The sequence below is a fragment of the Sinohyriopsis cumingii genome, unplaced genomic scaffold, assembly GCF_028554795.1.
Source record: "Sinohyriopsis cumingii isolate HCF-2022 unplaced genomic scaffold, ASM2855479v2 utg000160l, whole genome shotgun sequence".
In the NCBI taxonomy this organism is placed as follows: domain Eukaryota; kingdom Metazoa; phylum Mollusca; class Bivalvia; order Unionida; family Unionidae; genus Sinohyriopsis; species Sinohyriopsis cumingii.
Genome location: NW_028315873.1, coordinates 4,914,928 through 4,931,790, shown reverse-complemented (window position 1 = coordinate 4,931,790; position 16,863 = coordinate 4,914,928). Strand labels below are relative to the sequence as shown.

Sequence of the window (16,863 nt, the reverse complement as noted above, 5' to 3'; positions counted from 1 at the left end):
GTATGTATGTATGTACATATGCATCCATGCATGCATGCATGAATGTATGTATGTATGTATGTATGTATGTATGCACGCACTCACGCACGCACGTACGCACGTGCGTTTGTAGGTACGAACGCACGCACGCACGCACGTACGTACGTGCTTATGTATGGATGTATGCATGCATGCATGCATGTATGTATATATGTATGTATGTATGTATGTATGTATGTATGTACGCATGTATGTATATATGTATGTATGATTTAATTGATATTTGGGACAGTCTGGTATGATGATGATTGGAATCTACTCTTGTTACTGCTTGCAGGGATAAATTCACCATCATATTGTGATATTTTCAACGTTGTTAGCATGCCAGAGACACAATGCTGATATTTGGCAGGTAAATATAAAATGCATTTTACAATGTATGGCGGTCATGTGAAATGAAGTCTTATGTGTGTATGTGTCTGTGTGTATGCCTGTGTGACTGTTTTTGTGTCTGTGTGTGCAAGTATGTTTTTGCGTCTATATGTGTGTGCATGCGTGCGTCTGTGTGTGTCAGTGTGTCTGTGTCTGTGTGTTTGTGTCTGTGTCTGTGTTCGTATCTGTGTGTGTGTGTGTGTCTGTGTGTGTGCATTTTTGGCAATTACTTTGGTTATAGCTTTGGAAAACGCATTTTCAATTTAAAAATATTTCAGCGTTGCTCGTATACTTTTGGAAGATGCATTTTGGAATTTATATGTTTTGGTGTTACTGATAATACTTTGGAAGATGCAGTTTTGAATTTAAATATTTCAATGTGGCTGGTATGGTTTTGAATTTAATTTAAATTAAGTTGAAATAATTATAATTTGTTGTTTCTGTTTTCAGGATTCACACTAATCTCAAGTCACGCCTATGTGAACATGTTTACATTGAAAGCGAGTTTGAGTGTGCTACATACTACAGATACTTCTTTAGAGTGAACGCCTGCTAGCAACAGATATGTTTAAAGTGGACACCTGCTCATATCATAAGCAATCAAATTACAAATATGAGTAGTAAAATAGATCTGACTTCACACCAGCATAATCTTTTTCTCCTTTCAAAACAAGGACTACATGGTTACTCAGCAACGTGGGAATTGTGTTCACTCGCTACAGAGAGTGATTATTTCATGATCGTGCCGTTATTACATGGCGGATATTGTCAGTTTCCTTTAGAAACATTTGTCGTATAAATATTTTCAATTTAGTATTGGTGTCTATATTGGAATCGAAGATTATGTAAATCTTAACAACCCCAAAGCTAGAAAAAGACTAAATAAACAGATGGATGATCATAATATGTATGTTATGTAGTACGTATTCCATACATAAAAAAATATATACGGCGCAGAAAAAAAAACAACAAACAAACAAGCAAGTTTAGATTTTTGTCTTATCACTGAATGTTTTGATGAATTTAGTAGATGACATGAAAATTAAATCAGGTTACAGTGCGGATGTCTCGATTACTAGCCTCGAACTTCAACTTAATAACTTGACACACGGATAATAATTCTTGAAATTTAATAGAACTCTTTCAAAGGATCCGGAGTATGTGATTAATATCTATGATATCCAGTATACAACTGATATCCAGTATACAATTGATATCCATTACACAATTAACCAGTATACAACTGATATCCAGCATACAATTGATATCCATATACAACTGATATCCAGTATACAACTGATATCCATTACACAATTAACCAGTATACAATTGACATCCAGTATACAACTGATATCCAGTATACAGTTGATAAGTGTTTAAATTAAATGATATCCATTATACAATTGACCAGTACATAACTGGCATCCAGTATACAAATTATATCCAGTGTACAATTTATATTCATTAAACAATTGATAAGTGTCTAAATTAAATGATATCCAATATACAATTGAGTAATGCCTAAATTAGATAACATCCAGTATACAATTGAGTAATGCCTAAATTAGATAACATCCAGTATACAATTGAGTAATGCCTAAATTAGATAACATCCAGTATACAATTGAGTAATGCATAAATTAGATAACATCCAGTATACAATTAAGTAGTGCCTAAATTAGATAACATCCAGTATACAATTGAGGAGTGCCTATTGTTAGAGGTTTTATTAATGCAAACACTATCTCCGTTGCTACAAATCGAGAAAAGGACAGGATAAAATGAAAACATAAAATGTACTTAATGAAATTGATAAGTTACAAAAAGACTTTCATACATCTAGAAGACAATTCGAAGAAAACATAATATGCTCCATACATTTAACAAAGGATAATCTTTAAGTGTATTTGATTAGGGGTAGATCCAGTCAATAGAAGGGAGAGGGGCGGGAAGAACAATTAAAATAGGTTTGTGCCTTGGAGTATAGAAATATTATGAATAAACCGATTAGCAGAATGGAGACTTAAAAAGAAAATATTTAATTAAATCTTAATGAACTTATAATTTTGTACAATAACATATAATCATAATCGACAAGTATTTTAGCTGTCTAATTCACACCACACCCGCACTATAACGCGTATTGTATCATCGTATAATGTTTCCATCTGTATGGACGAAAGTCAATCTGTCTGTCCCATATGTTGCTTCCGTACAATAGCTTGAGTTCTCCACTGCACCCGTTTCTAAACTCTGAAAATTGCTTGCATTTGGGGCAAGCTAGAAACATTAATTTCGGGGGCAAAATATCAGGGGAATGGTCAAAAGATCAAATGTCAAGGTGACAGGGACTGCAAGAATGAAAAACGGTTTCCACAAACTACTTAAATTCTGTAAATATAAAGGAAAATTATATTTCCGTATTTGTTTTGCATTATTTACATAAAATTCTTCAGTTGCAAATAATGTTGCATTTGACTCCAGGCGTTCAGTGAATCATTATTATTTCAAAATACTAACAAGTAAACAGAATCAGCTGTTCCCCTTTAACAAAATATGAACTAGTACAGTCGACCTTTTCGATCAGTACAAATATCCTCGTTGGATGACCTGATGTTATTTTGACCTTTATTTGACATACTCAATTGCCTATATGGACCCTTTATTTTACTACATTTATCAACGTTGGAATTTATTAATGAAATCGAGATACGGATTATATTACTCATTCCTTAAAGTATACAACTCACTCAATGGATCTTAGAATTAAAAATATCATCAACTAGATGACCCTTACAGGCACTAAGGTAAGATCGATTTTGGACTACAGTCTCACGCGCTGAATAAAAATCCTTTTATGACGAAAACATTTGTAGGTTGAGATCGATTTTGAAATATAATTTGTAGTCGTTAACTAAACTCCCCTTGTTACGAAAACACTTGTAGGGTGAGATCCATTTTGAAATACAGTCAATCCAAAGTTTTGTAAGTATCGATTTAGCTGCTGGCATTCACTATGTGGTCTGGTTTAAGCGGATGTATGGCGTAAAACAGCACATTTTGCATTGAGTGATTTAGCTATTGGTTCCGATTTTGTTGTCCGGTTACTAGTAGAAAACGCCGTTTTTGTACACACTACACACATACTCCATTAAATTCGTATCAGTTTTCAATATATACCATTTTGACTTAGAACGTCTATTTTAGATCATACATGTGAGAAAAATACTTCATAATACATTATTACAATCAGGATCAAAGGTTTTGTGTCTGACTGAAGTGCTCATCCTCGTGCGGGAATAATCTCTCTGGCATAGGAATTTGCTGTCAAGCAAACACACACACACACACGTACACGCACGAACACACGCACAATACACACAGACACAAAGATATATATATATATATATATATATATATATATATATATATATATATATATATATATATATATATACGTGTGTGTGTGTGCGTGTGTGTGTGCATGTGTGTGGTCAGCTTATAAATGGTTTAGCAATTTTCAAAGAAATGAGTAACGTACCAAGCGCAATGCATTCAAACAACACATATATCGATACCGAATAGATACAACATGCACGTGTGCGATTCAAGTAAGAATTTAATAGGATAATTCAGATAAAAGACACGAATAGACATTAGTTCCGGTAAATGTATTACGGAGTCTGACTAATTTATAAATCTGTAAAAAAAAAATAAACCTTTCCCAGCTGTAAACACGGAAATGCTCTTTCGTACTTATATATAAATGCATATATATATATATATATATATATATATATATATATATATATATATATATATATATATATAAATATATATAATCAACTTTAAATTCACTGTTTTTCATTATAATTTTATGCAGTCAACATTTTAATGAAAATAAGAATATGAGAAAGAAATACAACATGTTATTGTCTTAGACTATACAAATCAGCTTTACATTTCATACAATTATGAACTCTAGATGTAGTTTTCACATGAGAAGGACTTGTTGCAGTAACGAGCCCTTAAAGGCCCTTGTCAGTGTATGCGCTGTCATCCGTATATTTGACCAAAATACTTACTGTTTAATGGTTTTTTTCTAATTCTAGCAGTTTTAGTCACACATGTCATATACTTCAACAACATCACAGCTAGAGTATGTTACAAAGAATATGTCCATGTCTCTGTAGAATTTTATTGTGAGTGGGTTCTTCTTATCGTCCTTCTTTGTTAACAGAGCCTTCATCAGCTTGCCGTCTGCTGATATCTGTTGGACATTGAAGGAACTGTAACCACACATACAAATGTTCCCCTCTCTATCAGTATCAATGCCGTGTGGTCCATTCATGTCTTGATCCGTGTATGTAAACATGACATTCCACGATGTGTTGTAGGCAACCATTTTATTCCCATCATTATATGATATGTATATGATTGTTTCAGGTTTATTTATTTTGACATAATATGGGTATAGTAGTTTCTCACTTTGATAATTGTCCGGTCGGACAGTTCTGATCTCTGAACGATTTATATCTAATATCAGGACACTGTGTTCATCACCTCCTGTGGTGATCACTTAATGATCCTTCATCACTGCTATACCCCAACACTGGAGTCTTGTTTTGATCTCTCTGACATTGTGCATCTTGTCATCTATCCCAATGACAAGAATGGTCTTATTCTTGGGTAAAGTCACGGCGATGTTATTGTCAGGAAGAGCGCAAGCATTCCAAGGATTTCGCTGGAGTTTCATACTCTCTTGAAGCTGGTCATTTTCTCCATGCACTTTGATCTTGCTATTCATCCAATCGACAAAAATATGCTTCGCTCTTTGCAGTGTTAGAACATCAGATATATAACATAATGAATTATGTCCCGATTCTTTCACACTGAACTCAAATACTTTCACTGTCTTTCTGTACTTTAACTGGGTTACACTGGATCCACTAACCGTCTCCGCCTTCGGCTGCGATGTTGTAACTGCAGGACATTAGGGCAGTTTTCTTTTAGATCGGGTCACAATTATTTGTCCAAATCTATGTAAGTCCTTACTCAAATCCGTTAGGTTTTTAATAACTTCTAACCCTATTGTGATATATTCCAATTCTTCTTGATACTCCGATATGGCTTTAAGATATCTGTTTTGATTCTTCTCCATGTTTTGGAGCATTATGAACTTCTGTACTTCTGATCCGTGGGTCATAACAAGGTCAAGTTGAGTCAGATCACTGCCAATTGCAGAAATCAAACTCTGTCCCATGACCTCTTGATTCTGTAGCCTCAAATATTCAGTTTTATGAATTCCCTCAGGAGAGGCAATTAAATCATCCTCAAGTTTCTGCAGTTTGGCATATTGTTCTGCTCTGAGATTCCGAATTTGCTGTACAATGGCGGATTTATCATTTTGAATATTATCGGCGTTTTCCTTAACCTTGATTGTTATTTCCTTCACGTGGTCTCCGATATTGCGTATGTTAGTCTCCAAATCTTTTGATTTTGCTTTGGCATCAAATGTCTTTAGCACGTCATTAATCGGCATGACTCTTTCACATTTTCTATGTTCGAGAAATCCACATGTATTACAACAAAGTGAATTGTGATCCATGCAAAAGAATTCGATGTTTTTATTGAGATGTCTAAGACATTTTTCTGTTGTGGATAGGCTGGGAATCCTAAAACTATTGTCATTTTCTGTGCTCAAATCGATGACATCGTGTGAAATACGTGAAAGGGTTTCATTGTGGTGTTCTTTACAAATTTTGCACACAAATCTTTTACAATCTTTACAAAGTGATTTTGCTGCAGTTTTCTATTCCACTTGAGATACATATGACATAATTTCTCACCACACGTTTCCACTGATACGTCCAATACAGATGATACAATGCTGTTTAATGGAAATAACTCTGCCTACTGGTCGACACTCGCTGTGGTATCAGGTAATGTTGTATCGGCCCTGCATACCGGACAAGGAAAGCTTGCCTGAGGAGTCCCCCTGTTGATCACCTTACTGTTGATATGTGACTGAAGACACCAAGCACAATAGCTATGACCGTATGGCAGAACTTTTGGTTTTCTAAGCGTCTCTAGGCAAATGGGACACTGTAAGACTTGAGCAACTCGTCCTTCTGTTGGTGCAGTAGTCGCCATTTCGTTCCAGTTTCTTCACGACCTAAATTATTCCAAGTAAAGATATGAGCGTTTCTTCCAGGTATTGTCTAGTTGACCTGATAATATATTCACCTAACCCTGTGTATTGATTGTCAGCTGTAAGGTAAAAAACGTTCATGGCATTACGTGTCAATACGCGGTAGTAATATTAAATGAAAACAAATATTGTCATCTCTCAAAATATGTGAAATCAATCTTCTATTCTCTTTCACTTTTCCAATCCTACTTCCGTAGTCATTCCTTTTAATATATATATATATATATATATATATATATATATATATATATATATATATATATATATATATATATATATGTGTACGCATTTGTCACGTTAATTAAAACTTAAAGATAAAAATATAAGTTCCCACTTTTCTCTTAATTAACTATTGTTCAAACGACAAAATTCTTTTATCGTGCAGTTTAGAGAACAGCTATAGATTAATGGTATAAATTTAAAGGTATGTAATTGTTTCTTTCAAATAATTCGATTGTAGAAACTACAAGGTTGAAATTCAAACAAAACAGATAGGCCATAAAATACAATGAATGCGTTGAATGTTGAAAATGTTACGTTATTGGTGTAATCCAAAGCCCTTATTTGAACACTGTTGGTTTTCGTTTTTATTGCATTTAACATAATCAGACTCTGAAAAACACGATCTCTTGCAGGATACTGTGCTCTCGAAAGGACTGCAATTCGCCACATGATTGATATTCTCTCTCTCGCACTCTCTCTCTCTCTCTCTCTCTGTGCATATATATATATATATATATATATATATATATATATATATATATATATATATATATATATATATACATACGTACATACGGACTTGATTTATGCAAGAGCACTGGTATACGCAATGTACATAGAAAATTCGGTGACGGTGCATAAAAAGATCAATATACGTTTCACAACAAACTGCGAAGGCAACATTGATTATGTTTTGACTACTGTGAATAATTTCTCCTTAATTAAAATCTTCAAAGTACATAAATTTATGGAATTTTCAAATCATAAGCCTTTGTCCTTCTCGTTAAAAACCACAATTAATGTTCATAAATATATAAAAGTTACAAAATTACAGCATAAATGGAATCCACATTTTGAAACCGTGTTCTTCACTGATATTCAAAGCGATATTGTTGAATTGCTAGAAAACTCTAATGATAATACTAATGCACACATTGACCAAATTTCAATCGATGATAAAACTTATGCATTGAAGCTATTTATTTCCAAAAATGAAAATCGATATTTTGAAGAAGAAGAAAAAACCGGTACATTTCATCACACCAGTTAGTATTGAGACTGACTTGTAACAACAAAAAAAACGGCATGAGAGGTAATGGTAAGTTTATTTACATTATGAGATTGAAGATAAGTGCGATTTTGTTTTACTCTGTTCTCTTTACCTCCCACTTAGAAAAATCTTATAGTGATCCTTATTATTGTCAGCAGCCAAGCATTTACAAAACAGCACCAATTAGTTAAAAATGAAGATCTGAAAACTGTGAAATAATATTCTCTCTCTGTCTCTCCGATTGATAAGTTATATGCTAACGGGGTTTTCTTGCAATTAGTCATTCATTTATGCAGCAGTGTATTATTGATGAATTGTATTCATGCTGTAGTGTATTCTACATGAATCACGTTTATACAGCAATGTATTGTACATGAACTGTATTTATACAGCAGTGTATTGTACATGAATTGTGTTTATGCACCAGTGTATTGTATATGAATTGTATTTATACACCAGTGTATTGTACATGAATTGTGTTTATGTACCAGTGTATTATACATGAATCACGTTTATATAGCAGTGTATTGTACATGAAATGTGTTTATGCACCAGTGTAAGTAGTGAATGGGGTCACTAGAGCCTCAATGGGAATTAGCATTACAGAGACCCCTGGGTCACTATAGCCTCAATGGAAATTTAACATGGAGAAAAATCGTGGGTCAATATAGCCTCAAGGGAATTTAACATGGGAATTAGTCTTGGGTCACTATAGCCTCAAGGGGAATTGAACATGAAGAAAAAGTCTTGGGTCACTATAGCCTCAAGGGAATTGAACATGGGATTTTTTGTTTTTTTTTTAAAATTTAAAAAAGGGGTAGGCAATTGAAAAGTCATTCTCTTTTCGAGAAATATGGGTGGCCCTGAAAAGGGCCTTTGGGTTTATGTTAATGTATCCATTAACATAAAGGGCACCGCATTGGTCTTCTTCTTGTCCTTAGGCTGCGTCTCACTGTTGACCCGTAAATCAGCACTCTTTTGAGGCATCCTTGTCTTTCTACGTAGATCCTACGTATCCACAGACTGGTGTTTGTCCTGTGTACAACGGTCCACTTGGATCGGACATACATGATCATGTCCGTCCTAAACATCATGGAAGACACAAGGGTGGATGATTCGACTGTGGTCCACATCTTGAAGCGACGAGAACAGGTGAATCAATGCAGTGAACTGCGCTTATTTATAGGTAGAGGAAGGATTGAAACGGATTGAGTTCATTCACCAATCCGAACACGCGTTACAAAATTCAGTCAGTCCGCATCCAATCCGAAGAGAGTAGTCTGTGACGTCACGTGGTCTATATAGATTCGCTAGTGCTTGTGTACAGTCAGTCTGTGCGACAGTGATTCAACATAACGGAAACTCAGAACACGATCCATTGGGGTGCACCAGCAGGGGAGACTGCCCAAGGGAACCCGGACTTACTTTCAGAAGAGGTGAATTGGGATTTTGTGGATTTTCTCTCCTCGCAAGAATTTGTTCCTGAACCTTCGTTACCTTCTTCATTACCGCAAGTGGAGAATTTTAGACAGAGACAGAAAGAAGAATTGGAGAAATTTATACAACGACAAAAGGAAGCGGAACAAGCTTTTCTCTTACAGCAGCAGCAAGAAGAAGAGGTAAGAAAAAAAAACAACAGCAACAACAGCAAGAAGAAGTAGTAGCAAAGAAACAAGAGGGTGAAAATCAAACGGTCACGGTACTGTTGGACATTTTAGCGGAGTTAAGAAGTCTGAAATAAATGTATCAGACTTCTTTATTACGACCGAAGAGAATACGACCTTCCCGAGCTAAACACGTTAACCCTGTGACTAAGCCTACCGTACCACCCTTAGTGATTTCAACCCGATCATCATCATCATCAACATTACGCAGTCCAGAAGTAGGCCTTGGCCGTGGCGAAGGCTTAAGGCAGTTAAAGTTGATTGCTTAAACTCACCCATACACCAAAATAAAAAGGCCCTTTTCAGGGCCACCCACATTTCTCGAAAAGATATATAATTTCAATTGCCAATAACTCAAAAAATAAATAATGAACAGCCCATTTTACCCCTATAGTACGTGTCTTTGTATGAGTGCGTGAGTGTACGTTCTTATTTTAAAATCATAACTCAAAGACACTTACCTTATATCATTAATTTATTCTTTTATCCATTGTTACAATCCAATTCACAATTCACAACGCAACACTTTAATTAAAAGTTCATTGACTTCTTTTGTCTCCTTATTTAGTCTCTCTGTTTTTTGAATTTCTTCACCGTCGCACTCTTTTCCTCTTCTTCCTCCTCACTTTCTTCCCTTCTTCTTTTCTTCTCCTGTTTCTTTTTCTTCACCTGTCTGCTTTCTTCCTCTGAAAAATCCCTCTCTTCTTCCGAAGAATCCCTCTCTTCTTCTGAAGAATTCCTTTTTTCTTCTGACTCCTCTTGTTTCTTTTTTTGGGCAATCTGGAGTCCAATGTCCTTTTTCTTTACAATAATAACAGGTATCTTGACTTTTGTCTTTTTTAACCCCTGTTTTTGTTCTTTTTTGACGGTCTGGACACTCTGAAGACCAATGCCCTTTCTTCTGACAGATATAGCAAATATCTTGACTTTTATCTTGAAAGGAAGGAGAGTAGTCCGTCGGCTGGTCTGAAGAGAATTTTCTAATGACCCCTCGCAAAGCTCTGACGAAACGTTCCATCTGGGTAGTCTCTTCCATCGTTGTGCTCAGTTTGAGAGTGAAATGAATAGTGAAAGGACAAGACACACACCCTTTTATATACGCTGGTCTGTCATGACTATAAAATAGTCTATGGTGTTTAAACTTGAGTCATTTGACGTTTTGCACTCAAGATGAAACGATCCCATTCATTCGAGAAGAAAGAAGAAGAAAGTAAGAGGCAGAAACGTGATCTATCGTCTCGTACCAGGGCTGAAATCTTGGCACTAATTCATGCCAGTGATTTTGAAGAGGACATGAGTGAACCAGAATCCGAACCCTCTAAACCAAGTTCACCACCCTTAGTTAACCCTGAAGAGTACTATTCCATTCGAGAGACGGAAAAGCGCTCCTCTAGAAAATTTAGAACCACCGCTTACACCTTCACAGTGAAGTTTAAAGATTTCAAGTCCGACGTACCATTGGAGAAAGCAGAAGGGTTCATCACTGGGGTGTGGGATTCTTTGCTTACCGCACTCAAGCGACAATGTCAACCCAAAGAAGACGATCGCTTGACACTATCCATAGATCACGACGGTTTGAAATCCCCTGTTTGGATCGAGTTTAGCAGACCCGCAGAATTGACTGCTTCCAAAGTCATGGACAAGATTCAACACGTACAACAATCTAATGATCAGTTTGACATCACCGATGGTAAAGCCACACTGAAAATGGCCCACGTCTCTCCTCCTCGAGGGACCGGACACAAAAAGATGTTATTGGTGAACGAGCTTCGCAGCATTAAGCATAGCCTTGTCCAAATTCACAATCCTCAAGACCAGATGTGTTTAGCTCGAGCCATCGTGGTGGGACGAACCTATGCCAACAAGAACGACACGGCAGAATGGAAAAGAGCCTGGAAAACTATTCGCCAATCGGACCGAGCCAAGCAACGAAACGAAGCAGAACACCTGTTGCAACAAGCTGGCCTGTCCAAAGACACACCCTGTGGCATTCCTGAGATGCAAAAATTGCAAGATGCCCTAGCTCCACGATACACCTTGAAAGTGCACCCTCAAGAAGTGCGCGGACCTCTGTTGTTTCGAGGCCAAGATTTTAAGGACGGAAAATACATTCATGTTTATTATCACGATGACCATTTCGATACCATTACCACCATCACCGGAATCCTGGGATATGTTTATTATTGTGAGAAATGTGATTATGGTTATAACAATCGAGAGCAACACAAACCTTGTGGATTGAAATGCCCAGGATGTTTGACCTCTCCACCCTGTCTGAGCGAAACGCCAGTGCCTTGTTCAACTTGTCTGCGCACGTTTGTCAGCCCTACCTGTTACCAACAACATTTGAAAACACAAGGTTCACAGAAGAAATGTGCTTGTCAACTGCTGAGATTGTGCCCTACGTGTGGACAAGGCATACGTACCAATAGTACCAAGGCACACGTATGTCGAGGAAAGAAAAAATGTCACATTTGTCACCACATCGTGGTCTTGGAACACCAATGCTACGTGCAAAAATACCAACCCCCACCAGAGAAAGAGGACGGTCACAAGAAGAAAGGCAATTTCATCTTTTTCGATTTCGAATGCATGCAAGAGACTGGCATTCACATTCCTAATTTCTGCGTGGCTCATCGAGCGTGCGAGAAGTGCATTCAAGAACCTATTTTCAGTCATGGCCCTCACTGCAGCAAGATTCCTGGAGGGCGTGAAAAAATCTTTCGGGGACCGAACACGTTAGCCGATTTTGCCCAATGGGTCTTAGACCCCATCGACAAGACGTGGAGCCAAGAGGACATCGAACGTTACGGAGATTGTCATCGTCATGCCACGGTGATGGCTCACAATTTCTCCGGATACGATGGACAGTTTCTTTTGAGGTACTATACGGAACAAGGCACCGAGCGTCCTAAAGTGACTTTGAACGGATCCAAAATCATTTTCATGCAAGTGGGACAAGTGCAGTTTAAAGATTCGATGAGCTATTTGGCCATGCCTTTGAGTCGAATGCCTAAAACGTTTGGAATGACAGAAATGGCTAAAGGGTACTTTCCACACTTTTCAATACGGAAGCCAATCAACACGCCGTTCTACCCCATTTACCTGAGGCTCACTATTACGACCCCGACAACATGCGTACCGAACAACGAGAAGCTTTCTACGCTTGGTACCAGGCTCACGCCTCGGACCCTTTCGACTTTCAGGAAGAAATGCTAAAGTATTTTCGTTCCGACGTGGACATTTTACGGCGTTGCTGTGGAAAATTTCGAGAACGGTTCATGGAACACGGAGGGGTCGATCCTTTGAAAGAAGCTTGCACCTTTGCCAAAGCGTGTTCCTTAGTGTATCGACAACGATTCATGCCTGAAAACACCGTGGCTGTCATCAGTCCTCAAACGACCCACTATGTCAAACGTCAATACTCGGTCAAAGCCCTACGTTGGTTACATTACTTGTGCGACAAGGAAGATAAATGGATTCAGCATGCCCGCAACGGAGGAGGCGAAAAGACCATCGGAACGTATTCGGTCGATGGCTGGGACTTAGAAAACCCCAAGATCGTGTACGAGTTTAACGGTTGCTTATTTCACGGATGTCCCGTCTGTTACCCTGATCGTAGCACTAAAAATCAGTTTTTACAACGAACCATGGAAGACTTGTACCAGGACACTTGTCAGCAGCGCCTAAAGTTGGAACAGGAAGGATACCAAGTGGTGGAAATGTGGGAACACCAGTACGATCACCGTATGAAAACCGATCCCGAGTTTAAACGCCTCGTGGAAGGTTACCAGTTCATGGACCCGCTGAACCCGAGGGATAGTTTGTACGGAGGAAGGACCAATGCCACCTGTTTGCTGTACCAAGCCGACGAAGAGAAAGGAGAAGAAATCAAATACTTGGACGTGTGTTCGCTGTATCCCTACGTGTGCAAATATTGTCGCTTTCCTGTAGGGCACCCGCAATTGTTAACGGAACACATCGACCTGAAAAACATTCGACAATACGAAGGCTTGATCAAGTGTAAAGTTTTGCCTCCCACGAACCTATACCATCCCGTCTTACCTCACCATTGTCAAGGCAAACTGATGTTTCCCTTGTGCCGTACTTGTGCCGAAACGTGCAACCAAGACCAACCTTGTCAGCACACCCAGGAAGAACGTGCCTTGACTGGAACCTGGGTCAGCGTAGAATTGTTCAAAGCTCTGGACATGGGATACCAACTGTTAAAAGTGTACGAAATTTGCCACTTTCCCAAGACACAACAATACCACAAGGGTGATCCCAGTCAGAAAGGCATTTTCGCTGACTACGTGGATGCCTTTTTGAAACTGAAGCAAGAAGCCAGCGGCTATCCTTCCTGGTGTCACACTCCCGAAGACCAAATACAATTCAAAGAGAAATACTATGAACAAGAAGGCATCACTTTAGACCACATCGAGAAAAACGAAGGCAGACGGTCGTTTGCCAAAGTGATGTTAAATTGCTTGTGGGGTAAAATGGCACAACGACCGTGTTTACCCAAGACGGAATATTTGACAGAAACTTCCCGCTACTTCCAGATGATTCACGACAAAACCAAATACATGAAACACGTGGACGTCGTTCGAGAGAATTTGATCTTGGTCAATTACGAAGAAGATCTGGACTTTGTACAAGACGACCCTTTTGGAAATGTCATCATTGCGGCTTACGTGACAGCCCATGCTCTCTTAAAATTGTAAGAAGCTTTAGAACTGTTAGGGGAACGCGTCCTGTACTTTGACACGGACAGCTGCATTTACATCCATCACCCGAGTCAACAGCACCCTGACATCGAAGGAGACCGTTTAGGAGCCTGGACAGACGATCATCCCGACGACAAGATTCTAAGTTTCGTCAGTGGCGGTCCCAAAAATTACGGCTACGAATACCGGGACCCACAAGGAGAATTGCACACGACGTGTAAAGTGAAAGGACTGACTCTGAATTATCGTACCAGTCGTGTGGTCAACTTTGGGATATTGAAAGAAGCCTTGCAATCGGGAGAGGATGGAAACTTTAAAGTGACCACCTATCAACCGAACAAGATTGTACGTTTACCCACTCATCACATCGTCAGTCGGCCCTTGGAAAAAGTCTATCAAATCGTGTACCAGAAGCGAGTGCGACTTCCCAATCATTTCACCTTACCGTATGGACACGTTGGTATAAAACATTGGTTGTAAGAGGATAGTCACCCACCAGAAAGATGACTTCGCCACAGCAAGAATCGAGTGAGAAACCCGATGAGAACTCCAAGTTCAAACCCTACCATTTTCCAGTCTTCTTACCTGACTATTGTGATTGTGCCCGTCGATTGGACACGTTTCAGAATGGCCTACGGATAGGGAAGGATTACCTTCTTCGCATGTTTTAGCTAGAACAGGATTTGTCTACTTGGGACCTGAGTCAGGATTGGGATACGAGGTACAGTGTTTCGCTTGCGAACTGAAGTTACTAATGGATCTATGTATCTATAAAGATTCAGCTATTCTGGAACATACTCGATGGTCTCCGAACTGCCCTTACCTTTCTATGGCCTTTCCACCCATCACACTACGGTGCAATGTTGACGGTACCTTAGAGACGGTACCTTCCAGAACAAGACATAAAAAACGTAAAAAAGGAAAGATGTACAAGCTTGAGACTGCATTGCGACTAGTATAAAAAGGGGGCTATGGTCAAGGTCGATAGTTCATTGTGACTACCAAGACCGAGCGAACAAGATGAATACTTTCAGAGAAACACAGAACAAGTTGTTTAGAAAGGCACAATTCAAGTGTGAGGCTTCGGAAGTGGAATGCGATTGTGAGCCTTGCGATGGGTACGATGCTGTACGTTGTGACCTTAGCGATACCGTAAAGCATCATGGGAACTTTGTTCTTACGACCCCTATCATGGAAAGTGATGCTGTGCGTGTCAAACCTGAGGGATGCGAAAGCGATGCCGCTCGTCCTCTTGGACATTTTACTGGGTTTCGTTTTAAATGGGAATGTTCACCTTCACGTCTACCCCCCTACGGATGTCATCCATCCTTGAGCAAACTCCTGTTCATGTCACCCAACCCTCATCGAAACGAACCTGTGAAAGACGAATATTCGTTCCCTGTGCGTTTGTCGGAATACTGCGACTTTGAAAATCGTCTTCAATCGTTCAAAGGAAAATGGCCTAAGTATCTTGGAGGACCGACCCCCGAAGAATTAGCCAGAGCCGGATTTTTCTACTTGGGCGAAGGAGATAAAGTCAAGTGCTTCAGTTGCGGTGTGTCACTTCACCACTGGGAACTGCAAGATTCGGCCTACGTAGAACATGCTCGATGGTCACCGAATTGTCATTACTTACCCTTAGTGGGACCGAGACATTGAAGTAACTTACCATAATCTGTTCATGGATACTTTACAAGAGAACATTCGTGCTTTGCCTGTGGAGTTGAGAGATCGCATTTACCGAGAGCTGGTCAAAATACAAGTGAACAATTGCATCCGTTACGTCACCGGTGTTTGAACCACTGGTACCTGAAGGCTATACAAGGACTGATTCAATTGAAAGTGTTCCATTGGACAGACATTGATCAACGATCCCCTGGTTTTAAAAAGGATTGGTTTGTTATGGACGATTCTATCTACTACATCATTGTAAACTTACTGCATCGAATTCCAGAAGAAGAGTTAACGAATTACCAACATCTTGAACACAATGTCAACTTAGTGAAAGAGGAAACTTCTGAACGAATTGTAATGTGTAGATTAGTGACTAAACGATTTAAATTCGACACTGAAGTAAAACCATGTTTGTGCAAAGAGTACATTTCTTGTGTCAGACCAAAGAGGATTTAGTATGACCTATTCATGGATACTTTGCTAGAGAACATTCGTGCTTTGCCTGTGGAGTTGAGAGAACGCATTTACCGAGAACTGATCAAAATACAAGTGAAACGCAAACGCAAAGTTATTCAACCGTTTTTAAATTATGCTCTGTTCCAAAGTACAAGAAGACTGATTATGAGTGGATATTACATTAGGCACAAAGTTAAACGAGGCTATTGGCCAGCACCCAACGATTCCAAAAACAGTGTATATACTTATGGATACTTTACAAGAGAACATTTTGGGCTTGCCTGAGGAGTTGAGAGAAAGGATTTACCGAGAGCTGTATTGCTTCCGAAACAGAGACTATAAAATTAGGCTGCCATGCCACGGATTATGTCACATATTATTGAACAGATTCCGTGGAAGGAACTCAATGACCATATTCAAACCGTAGATCATTACCATCGATTATTA

General features: G+C 38.8%; 1 protein-coding gene across 1 annotated transcript; it reads right to left on the bottom strand.

Moving 5' to 3' along the window:
• Positions 1 to 1,294: 1,294 nt before the first annotated feature.
• Positions 1,295 to 6,564, bottom strand: LOC149774666 (tripartite motif-containing protein 2-like). The gene is made up of 3 exons (XM_089944969.1): positions 6,426 to 6,564; positions 5,407 to 6,213; positions 1,295 to 4,989 (listed from the first exon to the last, which is right to left on the bottom strand). Exons 1-3 carry the CDS (start codon positions 6,562 to 6,564, stop codon positions 4,529 to 4,531), a joined length of 1,407 nt encoding a protein of 468 aa, XP_089801095.1. The 3' UTR covers positions 1,295 to 4,528.
• Between the last annotated feature and the right edge of the window lie 10,299 nt (positions 6,565 to 16,863).